This window comes from Saccopteryx leptura, chromosome 8, assembly GCF_036850995.1.
Source record: "Saccopteryx leptura isolate mSacLep1 chromosome 8, mSacLep1_pri_phased_curated, whole genome shotgun sequence".
Lineage (NCBI taxonomy): Eukaryota > Metazoa > Chordata > Mammalia > Chiroptera > Emballonuridae > Saccopteryx > Saccopteryx leptura.
This window is the reverse complement of record NC_089510.1, coordinates 42,358,099-42,381,632: the sequence shown is the minus strand read 5'-3', so window position 1 is coordinate 42,381,632 and position 23,534 is coordinate 42,358,099. Positions and strand designations below refer to the sequence as shown.

The window sequence follows — 23,534 nt, the reverse complement described above, 5'->3', positions numbered from 1 at the left end:
AGGGCTATCCACATTTTTTCTTTTTTTTCTTGGGAAAGCTTGGTAATTTATGCCTTTCAAAGAATTTGTCCATTTTATCTATGTTGTCAAATTTATTGACATAAAGTTGTTCAAAATATTATATTACTTTTTAGTACGTGTAGAATCTGTCACCTCTTATTTCTGGTATTAGTAATTTATATGCAATTTTCCTTAATCAATTTGCTTAGAGGATTATGAATTTAATCTCAAAATTCAACTATTAGTTTCATTGTTTTTTTCTATTACTTTTTGTTTTTTTAATTTATTGGTTCAGCTTTAATCTTCATTATTTATTTTTTTGTCCTTACTTTGAATGTAACTTGCTCTTCTTTATCTAATTTCTCAAAGTAGAAGCTCAGATCATTGATTTAAGACCTTTCCTGATATAGATGTTCAGTGCTATAAGTTTTTCTTGATGTACTACTCTCAGTTACATTACACAAATTTTGATATGCTGTATTTTCATTTTCATTCACTTCAAAATATATTCTACTTTTCATTTTTATTTCTTATTTGATCAATGACTTATTTACAAGGGTATAATTTTCCCCCAATTTTGAGGTGTTTGCCAAGAATCATTATGCTATTGGTTTCTAATTTAATTTCATTGTGGTCAGAGAATATACCTACTATTCACTGAATCTTTTTGAATTTACTGAAACTTTTTCATGGTCTATTTCTTTTCTCTGGCCTTTATGCTATTCTTGTCATGTACTTTATTTTTACATATACGCCTCACAGTACATTTTTATTATATTTGAGGAGTGAACATCTTTTAAAGAGATTTGAATAGTAAGAAGAATGATCTTATATCCATATATTTACCCCTGTAGCTATTTCCAGTGCCCTTCATTGTACAGATCCAGGTTCCTGTATGATATCATTTTCCTTCTGCTTGAAGTCCCTACTTTAACATTTCTTATAGTGAGGGTCTGCTGATGATAAATTCTATCAGTTATATGTGGAAACATCTTTATTTTATCCTTATTTAAAAATATTTTAACAGATATAGAATTCTAAGTTGACAGGTATTTTTTTCTTTCACTACATTTACTATGTTCTGTTGTCTCCTTGCTTGTAATGTTTTTAATGAGAAATATGATAGTATTCCTAGTTTTGTTCCTCTGTAATGTCTTTCCTCTCTGGCCACTTTTGAGACTTTTTTTCTTTATCATTGGTTCTAAGCAATTGATTATTATGTGTGTATGTTATGTGCTGTTGAGTTGGCTTCAACCCTTGGTGACCATATAAATGACTGATGTTCACAATATCCTATCTTCAACTCAGTTCCTGTAGACAAATGCCTATGGCTTCTTTTATAGAGTCAATCCATATCAGATTTTGTCTTCCTCTTTTCCTGTTCTTCTACATTAGTATATACCTTGATATAATGTACTTTATGATTCTTGTGTTTTGGTATTGTTGATCTTCTAGAAGGCAGGTTTGTGGGTAAATATGCTGTTAGAAGGACTGAATTAGTGATGGGAGCTTATGGAAAATTGTTTCAGTGTTGTCAGTGAAGTAAGAAGCAAGGTCACTGGCTGAGACTGAATACAGAGGAAGAGATTTGGGGCATGAGGGAAGGTATAAAGCTGTCATTTAGGAGAGTCAATGGAGCAAGGAACTGTAATATAGTCTTCAGGAGTCTGTAAGGGTCTACCTAAAATTAGTGATCGTGAATATAAAGTCTGCTCGATCGCTTGTTTTTCTCCTTCCAGTTTCACCTGCAAGGGTGCAGACCCTTAGTAAGTACAGTGTTGGGAGGGCCAAGATTGTGGCTTGCCAACTCTTACAAGTAATTCAGAATCGGACAGGGAGTTGAGGATGCATGCAAGGAATGTTAATATTGATTAATCATTGGATATATCTACATCAAAATTCCTTAATCAGAGTGGAAGTAATTAGAAGGCAGTTTTTTGTCTTTGTTTTCCTATCTAGGTTTTGAATATGTATTTGCTGATCTATGTATGGGTATGTTTTAACAGTAGAAAACCAGGGATTAAAGGAAGTTGTCTTATTGGAGCAAATGAACTGTTTTTGATGACTGCTTTGTAAAGTCCTTCACATGGCCCATCCAGTTCTTCCTGTCCTGGTTCCAGCCTGTTAGGGCAGCCTCCCTCACACTAAGCTCCCGCTGTTCTCTGAACTTCAAATGTACTAGACTTTTCCTCATCCTTTGCATTTAGTACACGCGTTTTAATATATGGCTTCCTCTGCTTTTTGCTTTTCTGAGTAATTCAAATACTCCTATAAGCTTAGTATCTATTTAGTATGCCTACTTCTTAGCACTTGTTATAATTCTAATTTTACATTTGTGTCATTGAGAGTTGTTTGTTATTATGCTGTAAGCTTCCTGTGGACAGGGCGCTTGTATGTTTTTAGGCCCTGTTAAACCTAGCATAGTCTCTGGCAAATTGGTAATCAACACATAAATAAACACGGGTGAGAACAAATAAGTGATATGTAAATCTTTGTGAGGAGAGCAACATTTTTCTTTTAGAGAATTCACAAGAAACTGGCTAATGCTACATGCCAGCTTCCAAAGATTTGCCTGGACCCCTGAGGAGGGAACAGATAACCAAGACATGACACTGGAGAACCTTTTATTCCCACAGTTCTTGGCAGATTGTGGGAGGCGCCTGCGTACTGGCCTCACCGGACGTACGCAAGGGAGTCGGGCGGGGCTCCGTAACCTAGGCGACATCCCGGAAGCGGCGAGAGGTGTTTATCTTTGGCGGTCCCGGCTGTTCTGGTTCCTGAAGTTTTTGGTGGTGGAAAGCAGCAGTCAGGAAACTGCAAGGCAGGTTGTGATGACGGGGCAGAGTCCTGCAGCCTTCGGCCCCACCGAGCCTTAGGGACCCGGCTACAGTGCCGCGGTGGTGGCATCTTTCTGTTCCCTGGGGATGTAGGCGCCTGGGTAGAAGATCTTGACTACAGAAGGCACACGTGTGACTGTGTTTTGAGAGCGTATGTGCGTTTCAGGGCCGTGTCTGGTGTGTTGGTGTCTAGCGCGCGCCCTGTAGGAGCATCGTGACTGGGCGCGTGCGCACCGCTTTTGGCGTCTTCTGCAAAGAGCTAGAAATTGGGGGAGATGCTGTTGTAGGTTTCAAGGCGTTCACAGTCTAGCAGGGGAAACCCTACCCGGCGAACTCCGGGACCGGGAGGGTTAAATCGATCGGATGGTCAGGATAGGGTTCGTCGGGAGAGGCCGCATGAATGAGTTTTGATTAATGAGCGGAAGTTGACCCAGTGGAGAAGGGAAATGAAAGTCTGAAGGATATTCCAAACAGAGCGTAAAGAATGGTTAGAAGTTTATTTAAAAGCGAGAACTTTGTTTTAGGATGTGTGGGAGATTTGAGAGGAGAAAAGACTGGAAAGAAGGGTCAGCCTGGCCACACGGGGAAGAAGACGAGGGTGGGAGGATATCTGAGCGCCGACCTGAGTTGGATTCCTCTGCAGGGGAGCAGCCATTGAAATCTTTTGAGCTGTACTCTCGTCGTTTATGTGGGTAGAATCGATTGAAGGGACAGTGTTTAGAAAGAGGTCTTGTTTCCCTTTGATTAGTTGTCCACCAGCCAGAGTGGATTTGCTAAATTCCATCATAACTCTTGCTTAAAATCCTGAATCAGCTTCCTCCATGTAGGTCTTTTAGATAGAGTTCAGGTTGCTGTGGCTCACAAGTCTGTGATCTGGTCTTTGCCCTTCTCTTTCTAGCCTCTCATCATTGCAAAATTTTGTTAGTCAAACTGAACGTCTCACACCCCTTGTAAATGCCTCCCTAGACCTAACATTCTTTTCCCTTTTTCTAACCTTTATTCACACTTTAGCTCTCAGCTTAAACATTTTGGAGGTAATTCAAGGGGAGAGGCAGGATTTTCATCCTGTGTAGAATGAGGTATTTCTCTTTAATTACAGTTACTCTTTTAATTGTGGTCTGGTAGACTCTTAAGCTGTGTGAGGGTGCTAACTACTCTGTTTTCTTGCTGTATCTGATGCCTGGCTCCTGGCATGTGCTTTCAAAGTAAATGTTGAAATAATATGTGGATGAAGTGAGTGAGCGAGTAAGAGAAAGGAAGATAGGCCCGCGTCGGCCTGGTGTGCGGGGGGACCCGGGTTCGATTCCCGGCCAGGGCACATAGGAGAAGCGCCCATTTGCTTCTCCACCCCCCCCCCCCCCCTCCTTCCTCTCTGTCTCTCTCTTCCCCTCCCGCAGCCAAGGCTCCATTGGAGCAAAGATGGCCCGGGCGCTGATAATCCTGTATGTACTTTAGAAAGAGGTCTTGTTGGCCTCCTTGGCCTCTGTCCCAGGCGCTAGAGTGGCTCTGGTCGCAGCAGAGCACCCCCCCCCCCCCCCGAGGGGCAGAGCATCGCCCCCTGGTGGGCGTGCCGGTGGATCCCGGTCAGGCGCATGCGGGAGTCTGTCTGACTGTCTCTCCCCGTTTCCAGCTTCAGAAAAATACAAAAAAAAAAAAAAAAGTAAAAAAAAAAAAAAAAAAAAAAAAGAGAAAGGAAGATAATTAGGAGAAACAATGAGAGCTTGGACAAAATCATTTGTAGTAGAGATGAAAGGAGGGGACAGATAATGGAGGCATTTCAGGGGAAGAATAGATTCTGGTATCTGATTGGCTATGAGAAAGAAGGAAGAGAAGGTAATGCTAAGGTTTTAAATTGGAACAACTAGAAAGATGATAATTCTGTAGGTTGAGCTGAATTCAGCAGTCATATACCAAGCAAACCAATCAAATATCAAGAACTAGAGGTTGGCAGTAAGGGATGGTGGTGTGGAGAATAAGGTGTATTTTGACTCTACTGTATTTGAGATATTTGGGAGCTGTACAGAAGGCAGTGGAAATGAACATTTGATGATTCAAGGAAAGGTGTGAATTCTTGATTTGTGACTCCTTTAATTTCACAGGTGTGTTTGTGTGCCCAATGCAGTCATGCCTTTGCTGAAGGGAGTGGGTGAGATCAGTGAGGGAAGATGTGAACTCCTTCTTGGTAATCTAGAAACTGTGAGAACTGGCACCATATCAGACTTGTTTAATACTGTATCTCAAGTGTCCAACCAGAGCCTGGCATGTGGTAGACTCTCAAAAGCAATTACAGGCTGAAGAGAGATAGTCTCCAGTGGAAGGCAAGAGGACTGGGACAGAACTGGGTGAAGAAAAAAAAGAGAAGTAGGTGGAGCTCTTGATTATGTGGTGTGTGGGAAAGGGCTAATAGAGCCTGCAAAGAAATGGAGAAAAGGAGAGAAACCAGGAGAAAGAATATTGTAGAAGCCAAGGAAGGGGAGACTTCAGGAGTGAGAGTCTGTGGGGCTGGAAAGGTCTGAGAAATAAGAAGAGGCCAGTATGTTTAGTAATTAGGAAGCTGTTAGTATTTTAGATTTTCGAGGCTGTGCTAGTTATTTGACTCCTTAGCACTGTAAAAAACCATGAGAACTATCTCCACAGTCTCACATGTCAGCATGTAGACGATAGCTCTTTTATGATACCTGGCTTCTGTAAGTGACACAGCATTCCTTTGTTAGAAGACCACAGCGTCTGATCCTTGGTTAGAAAAAATGTGGTCACCATTATTGGTGATGTTCAAGAGGACACTTATTAGTGCAAAAGCGGTCCCCATGTTGCAAAAGTTTGAAGTGTAACTGGGGCTTAGTAAATGGGAGTGCTGAAATATGCCTCTCCTTCTTGAAGGTTGGTAAAAGGAAGTCCAGAGAGGGGATAGCAGCTTGGTTACACCTTGGTGATTTTACCATACACTGGCTGGAATGTAGAGTTAGCCAGTAGGTTAGTTTCCTATGCTGTATACAAATGACCACAAACTTCATGGCTTGAAACAGTGTTCATTTATTGCCTCACAACTTCTGTGGGTCAGAAGTTTGGAAATGATTTAACTGTGGACTGTGTGTAGGGTCTCATAAAGTTGTGATTAAGGTGTCAGTGGTCTGTATTTGCCTCTGGAGGTTCAATTTGGGGAAAAATCTGTTGCCAGGTTCACCTCACTCAGGTTTGTTGGCAGAAGTCATTTGCCTGCGGCTGTATGAGGCTGTATGACGCAGGAGTCTCAGCTGCTTACTGACTTATTGGGGCTGCCCACAGTCTTTGAGTTTCCTACCACATGGCCCTTTCTGTAGGCAGTGACAACATGGCACTTTGCCTTTTCAAGGCCAGTAGGAGGAAATCCTTTCCTTTCTCTCTCTCTCTCTCTTTTTTTTTTTCTTTTTCTTTTTCTGAAGCTGGAAACGGGGAGAGACAGTCAGACAGACTCCCGCATGCACCCGACCGGGATCCACCCGGCACGCCCACCAGGGGCGACGCTCTGCCCACCAGGGGGCGATGCTCTGCCCCTGGTGAGGGGGCGTTGCTCTGCCGCGACCAGAGCCACTCTAGCGCCTGGGGCAGAGGCCAAGGAGCCATCCCCAGCGCCAGGGCCATCTTTGCTCCAATGGAGCCTTGGCTGCGGGAGGGGAAGAGAGAGACAGAGAGGAAGGAGAGGGGGAGGGGTGGAGAAGCAGATGGGCGCTTCTCCTGTGTGCTCTGGCCGGGAATCGAACCTGGGACTTCAGCACGCCAGGCCGACGCTCTACCGCTGAGCCAACCAGCCAGGGCTTTTGCTCTTTCTCTTAAGGCAGAGTGGAATACCGTTATTAACATCATTGAGAATATACTCTACATACAGTTCTGTATTCAACTTTTTATTCATAATTTTTATGTATTTTCCTATGTCCTTAATATTCTTTTAATATAATTTAGTGGATGCATAATTCATCAGATAGCTATACTGACATTTCATGATTCTCCTTTGTTCAGAGTAAATGAAGATCTAAGTGATTAAAGAGTATAATGCATTTGGAAACCTGGTTTGAACAGCTGTTATATTTTTCCATACATTTTTTTTTTTGATTGAAAAATTTTTTTTTTTTTATAATAATTTTATTTTTTTAATGGGGTGACATCAATAAATCAGGATACATATATTCAAAGATAACAAGTTCAGGTTATCTTGTCGTTCAATTATGTTGCATACCCACCACCCAAAGTCAGATTGTCCTCTGTCACCTTCTATCTTGTTTTCTTTGTGCCCCTCCCCACCCCCTTTCCCTCTCCCATTCCCCCCTCCCCCCCGTAACCACCACACTCTTATCAATGTCTCTTAGTTTCACTATTATGTCCCACCTACGTATGGAATAATACAGTTCCTGGTTTTTTCTGATTTACTTATTTCGCTTCGTATCATGTTATCAAGATCCCACCATTTTGCTGTAAATGTTCCAATGTCATCATTTCTTATGGCTGAGTAGTATTCCATAGTGTCCATACATTTTTTTATAGCAGCTTTATTGGGATATAACTCACATACCCGAAAACTTACCCCTTTAAAGTGTACAATTCAGAGGTTTTTAGCATCCATCTTATCCATGGTTTCACTTTCTGGGTTTCAGTTACACATGGTCAGCCACAGTCTGAAACTATTAAATGGAAAATTCCAGATATTTTGAGAGACAGGGAGAGATACACACACTCACAGAGCATATTTATATAATTTTTATTATAGTATATTATAATTATTTTGTTATTAGTTATTGTTAATCTCTTACTGTGCCTAATTTATAAATTAAATTTTATCCTAGGTGTGTATCTGTATGTATAGGAAAAAAGAGTATATAGAGCAAGGTTCTCAAACTCAACTCAGCATGTGGGCCGCAGAGCAAGATCACAGCCGTTCGGCGGGCCGCACTAGGTCTACAAAAGGCAACTGTTACGCAACACTTTTCAGTGTCACAAAACGACCAGAAACTGTAGTTCGCATCACAACTGCTGTTAACTAAGCTAATATCTAGCTAGGATGCTAGAGAAATGAAAAATACAAGTAGGCCCCTAGGCTTACTTAATTTTATCCAAAATATTTTGAACTTCGTGGATTAGTCTGTGGGCCGCACAAAATTGTTCGGCGGGCTGCATGCGGCCTGTGGGCCGCGAGTTTGAGACCCCTGATATAGAGGGTTTGGTATCATCTGTGGTTTTAGTCATCCACTGGGATCTTGGAATGTACCCTCCTCAGATAAAGGGGGACTACTGTGTTTGTACAGTTGTGCCACCTTCACCACTACCTAATTCCAGAACATTTTCATCACCCTAAAAAGAAGCCCTGTGTCCATTATCAGTCACTTGCCATTCCCTCCTCCCTCCAGACACTGCCAACTACGAATCTACTTGATGTTTCTATGGATTTGTCTATCCCGGATATTTCATATAAATGGAATCAATATATGGAAACAATATATGGCCTTTGGCGTCTGGCTTCTTTCTTTTAGCGTAATATTCTCAAAGTTCATCTTTGTCATAGGATGTATCAGTAGCTCTTTCATTATATTGTCAAGTAATAACCCATTATGAACGTACTGTATTTTATTTACCCATTCATCATTTGGTGGATATTTTGATGTTTCCATTATTTGTCTATAAAGAATAATGCTGCCTGACCTGTGGTGGCGCAGTGGATAAAGCATCGACCTGGAAATGCTGAGGTCGCCGGTTCAAAACCCTGGGCTTGCCTGGTCAAGGCACATATGGTAGTTGATGCTTCCAGCTCCTCCCCACCTTCTCTCTGTGTCTCTCTCTCCTCTCTCTCTCTCCCCCTCTCTCTCTCTCTCCCTTTCTCTCTCCTCTCTAAAATTAATAAATAAAATTAAAAACAAACAAAAACTTAAAAAAAAAAAAAAAAAAAAAAGAATAATGCTGATATAAATATTTATGTACAAGTTTTTGGTGGACATATGCTTTCAATTCTAGAACTAGAGGTTCTGGGTCATGTGATAACTCTGTGTTTAACTTTTTCAGGAAATGCCAAACTATTTTTCAAAGTGGCTATGCCATTTTACATTTCCACCAGCAAAATATAAGGATTTCTCCACATTCATGCCAATGCTTGCTATTTCTTCCATCTTTAGGAAACCATTTTATCACCATTCGCTTGGGTGTAAGAGCTAGGGATGGTTTTGATTTTCATATTCCTAATGACTAACTAGGTTGGACATCTTTTTACATGCATATTGACCATTATAATATCTTCTTTGGAGACATGTTTATTCAAATCCCTTAACCATTTAAAAATGGATTGTTTGTGTTTTTCTTGTTGAGTTTATATATATATTCTGGATACACATTCCTTATGAGATACATGATTTGCAGATAATTTCTCCCATTCTTTTGGTTGTCTTTTCACATTCTTGATGATGTCATTGAAGCACAAAATATTTTAATTTTGATATAGTTCAATTTATATTTTCTTGGTTGCTTGTGCTTTTAGTGCCCAATCTAAGAAACCATTCTTTAACCCAAGGTTTGTGAAGATTTATGCTTATGTTTTCTTCTAGGTGTTTTGTACTTTTAGCTTTTACATTTAAATTAGTGGTCCAGTTTAAGTAATTTTTATATATGTTGTGAGATAGGGTCCTACTTCACTTTTTTTTTTTTTCATAAAGATACCTAGTTATTCTAGCACTGTTTATTGAAAAGACTGTTCTTTCCCCATTGAATTGTTTCTTGGTACCCTTGTGGAATATAAAGTGACCATAAATGTAAGGGTTTGTTTGGACTTCTATTTCATTCTGTGTCTTTTTAAATGGTATTTATGGCTCTGGCACTTACTGTGTCACCTTCACAGTTGGTTAACTCTTTGTCCTTTAGTTTTCTCATCTTTAAAGTGAATAATAGTAAATACTTCATGGGATTACTGTGAGGGTTAAAGGAGATACATGGGAACAGCTTAGAACGGTACCTGGTTTACAGAAAGTACTCAGTATGTGTTAGCTATTGCCATCGTTACCACCACTACTGTCATCCTGATCACTGTCATCACCATTATCACTAGCATCTTCATAAAACTTAAATGTTATTTTTAGAGGTCTGTGTGATTTATCTTCTTTGCTAGATTGTAACCCCTGAAATTAGATACCATGTTCAAAGAGTGAATGTGATTGATAAGACAGGACAGAGAGCAACGAGAACTGATGGCAAACTCTTGAGAAACACTTGCATTTAGGCACCTTTATTACTGAATGATTTTTTAAAAAATGTACTTGAGGAAAATACTAGAGGTTTTGTTTTAGAATAATTTTGGAGTAAGGGGGTCCGTGAAAAGTTCCATAATTATTGAAGTGTATAAAGAAGTTCTAGAATAAGAGTTGTGCTGCTTTTTAAAAGCTATATATATGTGTATTGTAAAATCCTAGTGTTCAGGGACTATGAGTATTTTAAAAACATTTGAATAATGTTCAGTGTCCTTAGCATTGCTATTTTAAGAGTGGTGAGCAAGTGTGGGCCATTTCTAAATTTTAGTTTAGTATCCGTAGTCACCCCCATTTAGTATTATGTAAAAAATATACTAGAGGCCCTGGCTGGTTGGTTCAGCGGTAGAGCATCGGCCTGGCGTGCGGGTGACCCGGGTTCGATTCCCGGCCAGGGCACATAGGAGAAGCGCCCATTTGCTTCTCCACCCCCCCCTTCCTCTCTGTCTCTCTCTTCCCCTCCCGCAGCCAAGGCTCCATTGGAGCAAAGATGGCCCCGGGCGCTGGGGATGGCTTCTTGGCCTCTGCCCCAGGCGCTAGAGTGGCTCTGGTCGTGGCACAGCGATGCCCCAGAGGGGCAGAGCATCGCCCCCTGGTGGGCAGAGTGTCGCCCCTGGTGGGCGTGCCAGGTGGATCCTGGTCGGGCGCATGCGGGAGTCTGTCTGTCTCTCCCCTTTTCCAGCTTCAGAAAAAAAAAAAAATAATAACAATATACTAGAAATGGTATAACTCATTTGTTCTTTAAAATTTAGCCATGTTTACTTATGGTAAGCACATATGTATCTAATAGTGATTTGAGTTTTAGGGTGCTGAGAAAGAACTCCCTCTCTCTTCTGCCTTCCGCCTCTTGCATTCATACTGTTAGCATGCGACTGACATTTATGTATTAATTGTGAATTTATATAACTGACACTAAGCCTTATGACTGCTGTCCAAGTGCTCTGCTTTAGATCATAATATCTGCATTCCTAGAGTTTTTTTTACTAAGCAAATATATATAAGTTATTGCTTTGAAACCACTTTTATCATAGTTTTCAGTTAACAATTACAATTTTCTATTAATTATGAAGTGAAAGAACTATTTTGGTAGTCTGTTCCTTTCATTGTGCTTAAACTTTTCTTCTGATGTTTTAGAATTTCTTGTCTTAGATCCTTTTTCCCCCCCTCTGGTGATGCTTAATTACTAGTTGTTGTTTTTATTTAATATATATATATTTTAAAAATGTGATGTGATTATTACTCCTAGATGTCACTTGTCAGAGTGAACCGGTACAGTCCCCGGGGAGGAGGAAGGAAAGCACTGAAAGTAAAGAAGAAGAAAACGGCGGGGAAGCAGGAATGGGATGTAAGTCTAGGTGGGGCAGGAAGCAAGGTCCCCTTACCCTGGAACAGGTGTGCTCACACGGCCCTAGTCACTTGGAATGGGATGTAAGTCCAGGTGGGGCAGGAAGCAAGGTCCCGTTACCCTGGGGGAACAGGTGTGCTCACACGGCCCTAGTCACTCGGGATGGGATGTAAGTCTAGGTGGGGCAGGAAGCACGGTCCCCTTACCCTGGAGGGACAGGTGTGCTCACACGGCCCTAGTCACTCAGAACAGCGCTCTGAATGGCGTGCTGCATGTGGGTGGATGGGTTTGCAGGCATGTTAAAAAGAATCCTCTGGGGAGTTTTCTTAGAATACAGGAGTCTGTACCCTCTATTTCTTTAGAAGAACTGGAATCTTAAGGGGCTGGGGAGTGTGTTTTTAAAAAGCATCCCACCTCCACTTTGAGAACTCACTGCTTTAAGGCTACTTCAGCTAACCTGTGTCACTGATGTCTGAAGTTTTGGGGTAGTTTTTTAGATTTTCGTGTAGCAACCAGTGATAATCACACGAGTAGCATTTTTGGCTGTAGAGTAGGTGATCCGTGCTCTCCTGCCCCTCAGATTGTTTGTTGCTCACCTCCAGGGGCTGGTCACCTGCAGTACAGATGTTCTCTTAACATAGAAGACAAGTCTCAAGTACTTGGGACCTGATCCACGGCTCCTACACAGAATACTGCTTGGTATTACCAAGGGGATTTTTACCTTTTGTGGCCTGGTATGCGGGTTTGGACCATGAGACTTTAGGTGCCTTTGCTTTCTGTTTTGGAGAGTAACTAGTCAGGGACTAGTTTGGAGCTCAGGGATTCTTTTAGATTTGGAATGTTCTGGGTTGTGACCAACCGTCTTAGCCAGTTATTCTAGGCAAACTGGTGGCCTTTGAAAGTGGGACAGAGGGATTTCTATATTTACATTGCTTTGTTGCCATTAACCATAAAATATTTTATAAGCGTGTGATTCTAAGTAACGAAACTGATGAAAAGGAAAAGAATGCACACAATAGCATAAGTATTGTCCCCTTTAGATTGGTTACTTTGGGAAGTTCAATTTTTATTCTAATATGCTGCTATTGCTGAAAATATAATTGAAATCTATAATTTGAAATTGCATCAGAACCATCTCATTTACTTTTTATTATCTCCAGGGATGGAAAAATATTTTTTTTGAGGGTAGACTGAACTTGAAAGTAGTTGTAAGACATTTGAAGTGAATGTTAAACGAAGGAAGAGGGATAAACTGAATTAACTCTCTTGATAAAAAGCAATGAGATGTTGTTTGAAATGGCTTGTAAATTAGATTTTATTAAAGGCAATTCGAAAAGAAAATTGTTTTAAGTGGCTGTAGTACTAATGAAATGATATTTTCTCCCATGAGTACTAATTCCAAGCATATCACTTATATGAGTGAATTCTGTTATGATTATTAAAAATAATTATCATGATCTTATAGTTGTATCTTGTACTTTTCTAAATCAGTATGAAAGGAATAATAATTTTAGCAAAGAAAAGACTTGAGCTAAATATAAACTATGGCTGAAAAGTTAAGTCTTCAACAGCTATTTCACTAACCTCAGTTCTCCGTGTTTCTCTTAGGAGTAAAAGTCTTAACTTGTTTTATTTCCTGACTTAGCAATCTGTATAACAATATGGCTGAAGTCATTTTGGAAAGGGCCAAATTGCAGGACTGCTTGTTATAGCCGTGTAGGCTGTGCACTGCACAATTAATTCCAGGGGGTACTAGTTACACACATTAGGATACTAATGGTACTTCCTACCTTCCCGAGTTGTGCAGTGTGGTAGGCCTGCCATGATGGTTTTGTGCCTTTTTACTTAAGTGACTATTTTCACATTTTATGAAATTATACAAACTTCATCTCATATTATGATAGGTTTCGTGCTTAACGTGTTTGCAAGGTTACAAATTGAACCTCTCTACAGTGTTCACAGTTGATCATCTAGGAATTGTTAGAAGTATTTCATTACATGGAATACAACCACAACTTTAGCTTATACTTATTTGAATTATATAAAACCCTTTTATATTCATTGTTTTAATACGATGTATACCTGCTTGGGGAATTTAGTCCTTATTTTCAGTAAGACACTTAATAGTCTGTTATTTTCTACAAGATACCTAAAAGCAATTCATATTAATATTTAAATTGAGAATACTAGTTCCTGGAAAGAAAGACTTTTTAGGTCCAGCTATTTGAATTTGTTTTCAGCCATTAAAATTCAGTATGTGCTCACACCTAAAGACACACAGACAGTATGTGTCAGTAGGTTCGATATAACTTTCTGAAGAATGCAAAAAAAAAAAATATGGTAGGAAGTTTGAATAACAAAACTAGCATTTTATTTAAATTAAAATAAATACATTTATTTTATATATTATGTAGAAATATACAAAAATTTTACGTAAATTTTAGAATAGAATATTTCTCTTGCTAAAATGTGATGATCAAATCCCTTAACTCGCCAAAGAGAGGTCTCTTGGACAGTAGCATGTTTAATTAAATATAATCTTTTAACTGAGATCCATCTTGCACATAAAAGATAAAAAAAGGAAAATCGGTGTCATAAAAAATAAGCTAAGCCCTGGTTGGTTAGCTCAGTTGATTAAAAGCATTGTCTGAGAACAACAAGGTTGCAGGTTTGATCTCCAGTCAGAGCACACAAGGGAAGCAACCAAAGAGTACGTGACTAAGTGGAACAACCAATGAGTTCTCCCCTTCATCCTCCCCTCTCTCTCTTCCTCTCTCTGTCTTTCTAAAAATAAATAAAGATTAAGCCCTGGCTGGATAGCTCGGTAGCTTGTCGTCTTGGAGCACGGAGGCTGCCTGTTTGATTCTCTGGTCAGGGCACATGCAGGAGCAGCAAATGTTCCTACCTCTCTCCCTGCCTCTTTCAAAAACAAACAAATACTAATATTTTGTATGAAAACTTTTTTTTTCTTTAAAGAAAGTTCATCTTTTTTTTTTTTTCAGAATACTGTTAATGATCTAACAGTTCATCAGGCAACTCCTGAAGATCTGGTAAGTTTAATATCAAAAGTTATTTTTGTTTAGTGTTTTATTTGATATTTGGTTTTCGACCGTCAGAATAGAATCTGGAGACACTTCCTGGAACTTGTTATATTTCATGTTGCTTATGTTTATATAAAATCAAAAGCATATCTTCTGGACTTCCTGATTTTACTTACGAATATCAATTCTCCTGTATTATAATTTCACTAGATAGGTTGGTTTACAGTTCAAATCTCAAGTCCAGTATTGCCCTGTATACATCTACTGTCTTTTCCTAGCTGTGGGTATCATCAGTATTTACTATTACTTCCCTTTACGGACATACTGGTCTAGTCAATGTGGTCATCTATTACTTGAACAGGCCATATATATTTCCATATTTGAGCCCCCGTTCATGCTATTTTCCTTACTTGGAATGGTTTCCTTACTTTCTTCTCTACCTGTCCAAATTTGCTTTTTTTTTTTTTTTTTAATGAGAGAGAGAGAGACAGACAGGAAGGGAGAGTAATTTTGGCATTTTAGTTGTTTATTGATTGCTTCTCTATGTGCCTTGACCAGGGGGCTCCAGCTGAGCCAGTGACCCCTTGCTCAAGCCAGCGACCTTGTGCTTCAAACCAGCGCCTATAGGGTCATGCCTATAATCCCATACTCAAGCTGGCGATCCTGTGTTTAAGCTGGTGACCTTGGGGTTTTGAACCTAGGTCCTCAGTGTTTCTGATTGACACTCTATCCACTGTGCCACCACCTGATCAGGCTCTTTTAGTCATTTTAAAATCAAGTTATTTGTGTTTTTATTGTGGAGTTATAATAAGAGTATTAAAATATATTTTGGATACAAATTCCTTATGAAATAAATTATTTCAAATATTTTTTATCATTCTTTTGGTTGTCTTTTCACTTTCTTGATAATGTCCTTTTCCCTGGCTGGTTTGCTCAGTGGTAGAGTGTCTGCCTGGCATATGGACAGCCCAGATTCAATTCCTGGTCAGGGCACACAAGAGAAGTGACCATCTGCTTTCCTCCCTCTTCCCCTCCTGCAGCCGGTGGTTTGGTCTGAGTGTGTCAGCCTCAGGTGCTAAGAATAGTTCGATTGATTCAAGCATCCACCCCAGAAGGGGTTGCTGGGTGGATCCTGGTCGGGGTGCATATGGGAGTCTGTCTCACTGTCTTCCCTCCTCTCACTTAAAAAAAAATAAATAAAAATAAAAAGATAATGTCCTTTGAAGCACAGAAGTTTTATATTTTGATCGAGTGCAATTTATCTAACTTTTCTTTTGTCACTTGTGCTTTTAGTATTATATCAAAGACACCATTAACTAACTCAAAGTTCACAAAGATTTTCTTCTATGTTTTATCTTTTTAATTGTTTTAAAAGTTGTTATTGAATTTATTGGGATGAAAGTGGTTAAAAATTGTATAGGTCTCAGGTGTATAATTCTATAATACATCGTCTGTATATTGTATTGTGTGTTCACCACTCAAAGTTAAGTCTCACATCACCATTTATCCCTCCTTTACCCTCTGCTCCCTGCGCACCCCTCTGGTAATCACCACTATGTTTTCTCTAAGAGTTTTAGTGCTTGTGTTTGATCCATTTGGAGTTAAATTTTGTATATAGCATGACCTAGCAGGGGTCCCCAAACTTTTTACACAGGGGACCAGTTCACTGTCCCTCAGACCATTGGAGGGCCGCCACATACAGTGCTCCTCTCACTGACCACCAATGAAAGAGGTGCCCCTTCTGGAAGTGTGGTGGGGGGCCGGATAAATGGCCTCAGGGGGCCGCATGTGGCCCGCGGGCCGTAGTTTGGGGACGCCTGATAGAGGATCAACTTCATTCTTTTGAAAACGGATATCCAGTTTTCCAAGCACCATTTGTTAAAAAGACTGTTTTCTCCTCATTGACTTTTCCTGGTACCCTTGTTGGAAATCAGTTGTCCATAATAGAAAAACTAACATTCCTAGTTTTATAAACCTCTCATGAAAAATATGTACAATCACCACAGATAAAGTCACTGAAAAATCTTTACCTCTGTTGTCCAATCTGCAGCTCACTTCTTGCCTGTGCCACCATTGACCTTTCCATTCTGTTTTTGCATTCCTTTTTCTTTTCCTGAGGTCTTCTCATTTAGGCCTTATTTTGCAAGTCGATATTTGTGTTCAGTTTTCTTTGCATAATTCAAGGAATGATAGATGTTTATCCTTATGCCAGTCCCACACACTATTGATTATTTATTATAGCTTTACAGTAAGTTTGAAGTCTTACTTTTTGAAGCTGCCCAACATTTGATATCTCTTCTGAACTGTTGTACTTAGTTCGTGCATAAAGCATTGACTATATGCCACTTAATGCATATTGTTGATCTTTATATATGCCCATTGTCCCTGGGCAGATCATTAGTGCTTTTCAGGGGTAGGAACTAGATCTTCTGCATCTTTCTGGACCTAGGAATCGTAATCCTGGTAGCTCATTGAAAGTTCATTGGGGGTAATAACGATGCTCAACTGACTAAATTTTTTTTTTATTATGAAAAATTTCAAACTCATGTGAAAATGCAGACAGAATTATAAAGAGCTCCCATATACTGTTTACCCAGATATAATGTTATTAAAATGTGACATAATGGCTTCATTTGTCATATAATTTCCTGACTTTGCTGAAACATTTTAAAGCAAGACCCAGAGAACATGGCATATTGTGCCTACATATTTAGATTGTACTTTACAAAAATATACACATTTGCTTACATAACCTCAGCGCCATTTCACACCTAACAAAAGTAATAAAAATTTTTTGGCATTACCTAATTCCCAGTCCACATTCATATTTCCTTGGTTGTCTTTAAAATGTCATCTTCATTTGGTTTTTGAGAATTAGAATTCTAATATAGCATTTGGTTGTTGGTCTCTTAACACACTGGTTTCTTATTTACACAGTAAAAGCTAAGCAGTACATTTCATTAGATGCCATACTATTTTGTTCATATTTATAGCTCTGAATACTAGAGTGCTTGTCAAGCCAATATCCGTTATTTCTTAGCCCCCTCAGTGAACTCCTCCCCTCTAACTCATAAGCCGTGGCTCAGTACCTCTGCTTCTGCTGCAGAATTGCACTTCCTTGGAGTTCCGCATCTGTAGTGACCCACTCCACGTGCAGCCCTTGCAGGGCTATAAACGCTGCATTCTTGGTTCTTGGTAGTGATGTGTGAGTATCATGAAATGAGTGTGTCTTTGCCAGATGACTCAGTGGGTTGTAAGCCTTTTATGTTGTGCTCAGAGAATGTGTGTAATTATATATGAACACACATATGTAACTGAAAAGTTGAATAAAACAATTTTTTATTATGTGTGATGTGTTTCAATATTTTCTATTCTGTATTCTATTTTATTTAAAGTATGTTGGTCTTGACCCACCAATTGATTTTTACCACCCATAAAGTGAGTCCTAGTATGCAGTTTGAAAAACACTAGTAGTACAAAGGAAATAGAAATGAATATACTTTTTGTTTAGTCTTTTAGTGAGGTCTAGTAGTTCTAGATACAGAAGACTGAAAATTTTGGCTGTGGATACATATAAATATATACATGTTGAATCAGAAAAAATGTAAAAAGATGAAGTATATTAGGTGGTCCTACTATCTGAATAGGTAACTTCTTTGTCTCTGCAACATTCTTTTATATTATTTTTTTCTACATAGGTACGTCGTCATGAAATACACAAATCGAAGAATAGAGCTTTAGCACACTGGGAACTCCAAGAAAAAGCTTTGAAGAGAAAATGGAAGAAGCAGAAACCGGAAAGTTTTGATCTTGAGAAAAGGAGATTGTCTATCATGAAGGAGGTAATACTACACTATAATATCTTAGAGAAGAAAGAGATAAATAGGTTTCTCTATTTTCTCCCAAGTTTGATTCATATTGGAAGAGACTCTAGTAATTATTGTTTATCATACAATAATCTACACGTGGACTTTGAGAAAAGCAGCAGTGACAATTCTGGGTGTACAGCTTAGACTCCAGTCTGAATCACAGCTAGCAATATTAACTTCTCAGCCTAAATTTTTCTATCTTTAAAATGGGAATAACACTACTTGCCTGATTATATTTGTAAGGTATTTTTTCCCCACCGAGAAGGAAGGAAGGAAGGGGCCGGAGCCACGAAGTGTGGAATAGCAAAGGCTTTATTTATTACAGCGCATCCAGCCCAACGAGGTCCTCTGGTCCCACGGGACAGAGGCCAGAGGAGTCGCACGGATTAAACCGCGGGAGGGATATTTAAAGGGGTCCTCTAGGGTGGGTGAGCTAATATGACGTGGTGAAATCTCACTGGCTGACAGACGGTTGCTCTTTTCCCAAGGACCTCTGGGAAGTTTCTTTTGGTGTGCTTGGTGGTGGGCGGCCCTAGCCAAAGTTCCCGGGTCTGAGTTCCTCACGTGGCCTTCCCCCATTATCCACCGATCTTACAGTATTATAAGATTTCTATAGTGATCAGCACAGTCCTTGGCAAATAATTAGTGCTTTGTAGAATATATGAGCTGCTGTTAGAGTACTTTGCAAAAATTTTGTGTGCTTGTCTAACAAGTTAGTTAGTAAGCCACTTGTCTTTGGCTTAATTTTTTACTAGATGTAGTGTGTTTGGATAAGTAATCAGATGGGTCAGAATAAATAGTATGGGAAATACAAGGGAACTGTAGCAAAAAGTCCTTTTACTTGGGCTGAAATCATTGTAAAAGAAATGTGTTTTGTCTGTAGTGTTGCGTCTTTGTTCGGTGTTGAATCTTACGGCACTTGGCTGTCTGGGTGACCTTTTACTGCAACTTTAAATCACACTCTGTCTTTTGAGGAATTCATTAGGCTTAGCAAAATATGAACATTTTCATCTTAAAAATCATCAGGAAGAACTACCTCCCAAATAAATGTTTATATGAGTTTATAAAAAGAAAGGTAGATTAAGACAGTCTGGTTCCTTACAGGGAAGTATCTTTTGGTGATCTCGGACAGTCACATACATTTTAATGTCATGTGCTCATACTTAGGGAGAACCAAAGAACACACATCTGGCCAGGAAGAAAGGCAGCCCCTTTTAGGTGGCTCTGGGCTTTTGTTTCTCCTCCCTTGTTGCTCCTGCTCATGCCCTGAATTTCTTTTCTTTTGTAATAGATGTGATAGAAATAGGGGTTGAAAGAAGAATAGTGAGAGAGGATGAATGAAGTTTCTCTGCCTTCTTTCTGTAATGCTGTGTCCTCAGACTCAAATGTTTCTCAGCCCTGGCTCACATTAGAAAGTCAGGGTTAGCCCTGGCCGGTTGGCTCAGTGGTAGAGCATAAGCCTGGTGTGTGGATGTCCTGGGTTCAACTTCTGGTCAGGGCACACAGGAGAAGTGCCCATCTGCTCTTCATCCCTCTCACTCTCACTTCTGTTTCTCTCCATTCTCTCTTTCTCTCCCCTCCTGCAGCCATGGCTCACTTGGAGCAGTTGGCCCAAGCTGCTGAGGATGGCCCCATGGCCTCTGCCTCAGGTGCTAAGAAGAGCTCAGTTGCTGAGCAACAGAGCAACACCCCAGATGGGCAGAGCATCTCCACCTAGTGGGCTTGCTGGGTGAATCCTGGTTGGGGCACGTGAAGAGTCAGTCTCTCTGCCTCCACTCCTCTCACTGAATTAAAAAAAACCCATCAGGATTGAGAACTTCCATTTAAAAAATAACTATATCTGGACCCAGATATATCTATAGTCAGATATTCTGATTTAGTGTATCTGGGATATGGCCTCTTTAGGTATTATTTAGACAGTTTCTGTGTAATTTTAGTAAAAAGCGAAAGATTTATGCGGTCTGAATAGAAACCAGAGTATGTGTGTAATTTTAATATGTTGCCGGGTTGAGAACCTCTGCTGTTAGTGGGATTTAGGTATTATATCTTGGAGTTTATTCCATGTCAGTGCTGAGAAAACCTTTTCATTTTCATGGTCAGCTAATATATAGATGTACCACAATTTATTTATCCAGTGCTTTATTGGTGGACATTTAGGGTTGTGTATTAGAAATTGCTTATTTAAAGTTTCTGAAAAAAAAAACAAAAAACCAAAACACCCCAAAATAGAGTAGTTTAAACAAAATAGAGATCTCTTTCTCTCATTAAACTGTTGAGTAGTAGCCTGACCAGGCAGTGGTGCAGTGGATAGAGCGTCGGACTGGGACGTGGAAGATGCAGGTTTGAAATCCCAAGGTCGTCAGCCTGAGCGCTGGCTCATCTGGTTTGAGCAAGGGGTCACTCGCTGTGCTGTAGCCTCCCAGTCAAGGCACATATGAGAAAGTAATCAATGAATTATTAAGATGCCTAAACGAAGAATTGATGCTTCTCATCTCTCTCCCTGTCTGTCTGTCTGTCCTTATCTGTCGCTTTCTCTCTTTGTCATAAAAAAACAAACCAAAAACAAACAAACAAAAAACTGTAGAGTAGTAAATGGTAGTTTAGTAGGGGCTTTGCCTGAACTTATGTGATTTCCAGCTCAGCACAGAATGGCTGTTTCAGTTTCCTTCAGCTGTACCCCAGCGAGCAGGAGGCAGGAAAGAGAGTGCCTGCTACTCCTTGTCCATACCATCCAGAAGTTCTGGCTTATGTCCCATTGTTCAGAAACTCATCACGTGGCCATTCCCACCTGCAAGAATGGTTGGGAAATCTAGCTGTGTACTTGGATAAAACTGGCGAGTTCTGCTGTTAAAGGAAAAATTGAAAAGAAAGGATATTAATAGATAAGTAGCAGATTGTTTTCAGCCTGCTGGTATAAATAATGTAGTGAATATCCTTGAATATGCTTTTGGGTACATGTATATTTGTAGAATAAATTCTTTTTTTTTTAAAGCAATTTATTTATTTATTTTTTTATATTATTATTTTTTACAGAGACAGAGAGAGAGTCAGAGAGAGGGATAGATAGGGACAGACAGACAGGAATGGAGAGAGATGAGAAGCATCAATCATCAGTTTTTCGTTGCGACACCTTAGTTGTTCATTGATTGCTTTCTCATATATGCCTTGACTGTGGGCCTTCAGCCAACTGAGTAACCCCTTGCTTGAGCCAGCGACCTTGGGTCCAAGCTGGTGAGCTTTGCTCAAACCAGATGAGCCCACGCTCAAGCTGGCGACCTCGGGATCTTGAACCTGGGTCTTCTGCATCCCAGTCCGACGCTCTATCCACTGCGCCACTGCCCGGTCAGGCTGTAGAATAAATTCTTAAAAGTGGTATTTCTGAGTCAAAAGTTATGCTCAATCGCCCCCTGGGGGGCAGAGCACCGCCCCTGGTGGGCGTGCCGGGTGGATCCCGGTCGGGCGCATGCGGGAGTCTGTCTGACTGTCTATCCCCGTTTCCAGCTTCAGAAAAATGAAAAAAAAAAAAAAAAAAAAAAAAAAAAAAAAAAAAGTTATGCTCATCGATTATTTCAGTGTTGTTAAGTTTGTAATATTTCTGCTGAGGGATGTGATGGGACAAAGGAGGAAGCCTCCTTGGGCATGTCCACCTGGACTTAACCGTTATGTATTCAAGCTACTGCAACCCATCCACAGAAGCTGGGTTCCTAGAGTAATTTGAATTAAGAGAAAAGCTCTTTGATCAACATAATCTTAGATTCATTCTCTGTGTGGTATATCATGGGAATCAAGATGTTTCAAATCCAAATCAGAGATAGGGATACTTTGATAGAGATTTAATAAATTCCAAAGGTATAACTTCCCAAGTCTCTTTGTAATTTCCAAATTCCATCTGGTTTTTATTACCAGAAAACAAAAGTCTGAGGATGAGAAGTTTCTGATGTTTTTGAAGGGATCTTGACCGATCCTTTGAAAATATAAGATGTATACCAGTACTCATGAGTTTGACTTTGTGATCTGCAAACTCAGCTGGGGAAGTAACATACAGTGGTTGACAGAGTAGGTTTACAGTTGTTTACATGGAAATAACTAATAAATAATAATACTAGAATAAACTTTGTTTCATGTGCTTACAACTGTAAACCTACTTTTGCCCACCCCTGTATATACAGATAGGCTCTCAGAGATTGACTTACCTATCCAGAGGATGGGTTTTATCAGAGAGGAGTGATAAATCTAGAAAGAGCAAAGGAAGGCCAGCCCTGACCGCTCAAACCATCTGCCCCATGGACCCTCGGCAGAGGCCAGCAGAGGGCAGCAGGGCAGTGGCTCTACTGGAGACCTCATTACAATTGATGTCGCTCTTGATAGGATAAAATTATTCTTTCACAATATGCTTCTGTCAATTATATCTCTTTATTTTGATAAGAGGTCAAAAATTTTTAAATAGTAAAATTTTAGAACTACCATTATGAAATACTGTTTGTGTAATTTTTTTTAGTATAAATGATACATTATAATGATCCATTTACTCCCTTTCCTAAGCTTTAAATGCAAGATGGCGAATTAGGGATAGAAATTTAGTGCATGGGATAATATAATTTAAGTTGTAACAAAATTCTCAAATATTTCTAGAGTGGTATACAGGATTTCAATGTGTCCACACCCTTGTAACAGCCCTGTGGGGTTGGGGAGGTGGTCATATCATTGTTGACCTTTAGTATCATAGAAGAAAGTGAGGCTAAGGAGGTCAGATTTTGCTTAGCATCTTTTGGCTGGCCCTGGGGTCCCAGTCTTCTGGCTCCAAATGTGCTCTTTGTTTATACTACTCCAAAGCTTATTTTTGTGGAAAGAACAAATTCAGGACTTTATTTTTACCAACTGAGCCAACCAAGCTGCTGGCCATAACGGGAAAATGAGGGAAAAATCAGAATGTGACATGCTATTTTTTTCTGTTTCTTAAAATGGTAACTGAGGTCATATTATATACTTCTGTACATGGTCTAGAGAAATTCTGGTAGGAGCATTTGTTACTAGATGTCCTATTGATTTGAGCCCCTGTTGGAAACTGGACAGTTTCTAGTTTTGAGTCTCTTTTCAACTTAAGAATGCCCTCTAGTGGTGATGGGTAGAGTTGACTTGCTTTTACTCTAGCGGCCTGTGTCCTTGCTTGCTTGTAATTATGTTGA

General features: G+C 39.8%; 1 protein-coding gene across 5 annotated transcripts in view; it reads left to right on the top strand.

Moving 5' to 3' along the window:
• Window positions 1-2,723: 2,723 nt before the first annotated feature.
• The window catches only part of SPICE1 (spindle and centriole associated protein 1), a 68,275-nt gene continuing 47,464 nt past the window's right edge, over window positions 2,724-23,534 (top strand). Inside the window, exons 1-4 of one of the 5 annotated variants that reach the window (XM_066347524.1) lie at window positions 2,724-2,825; window positions 11,340-11,438; window positions 14,441-14,488; window positions 18,178-18,321. In XM_066347524.1, coding sequence (XP_066203621.1) covers window positions 11,340-11,438; window positions 14,441-14,488; window positions 18,178-18,321 — 291 coding nt within the window. In that variant the 5' untranslated portion in view covers window positions 2,724-2,825. Of the gene's footprint in view, window positions 2,826-3,308; window positions 3,325-4,949; window positions 5,034-9,815; window positions 9,931-11,339; window positions 11,439-14,440; window positions 14,489-18,177; window positions 18,322-23,534 lie in introns of those variants that run through there. The other 4 variants (XM_066347523.1, XM_066347521.1, XM_066347522.1 and 1 more) reach the window with 4 other exon arrangements.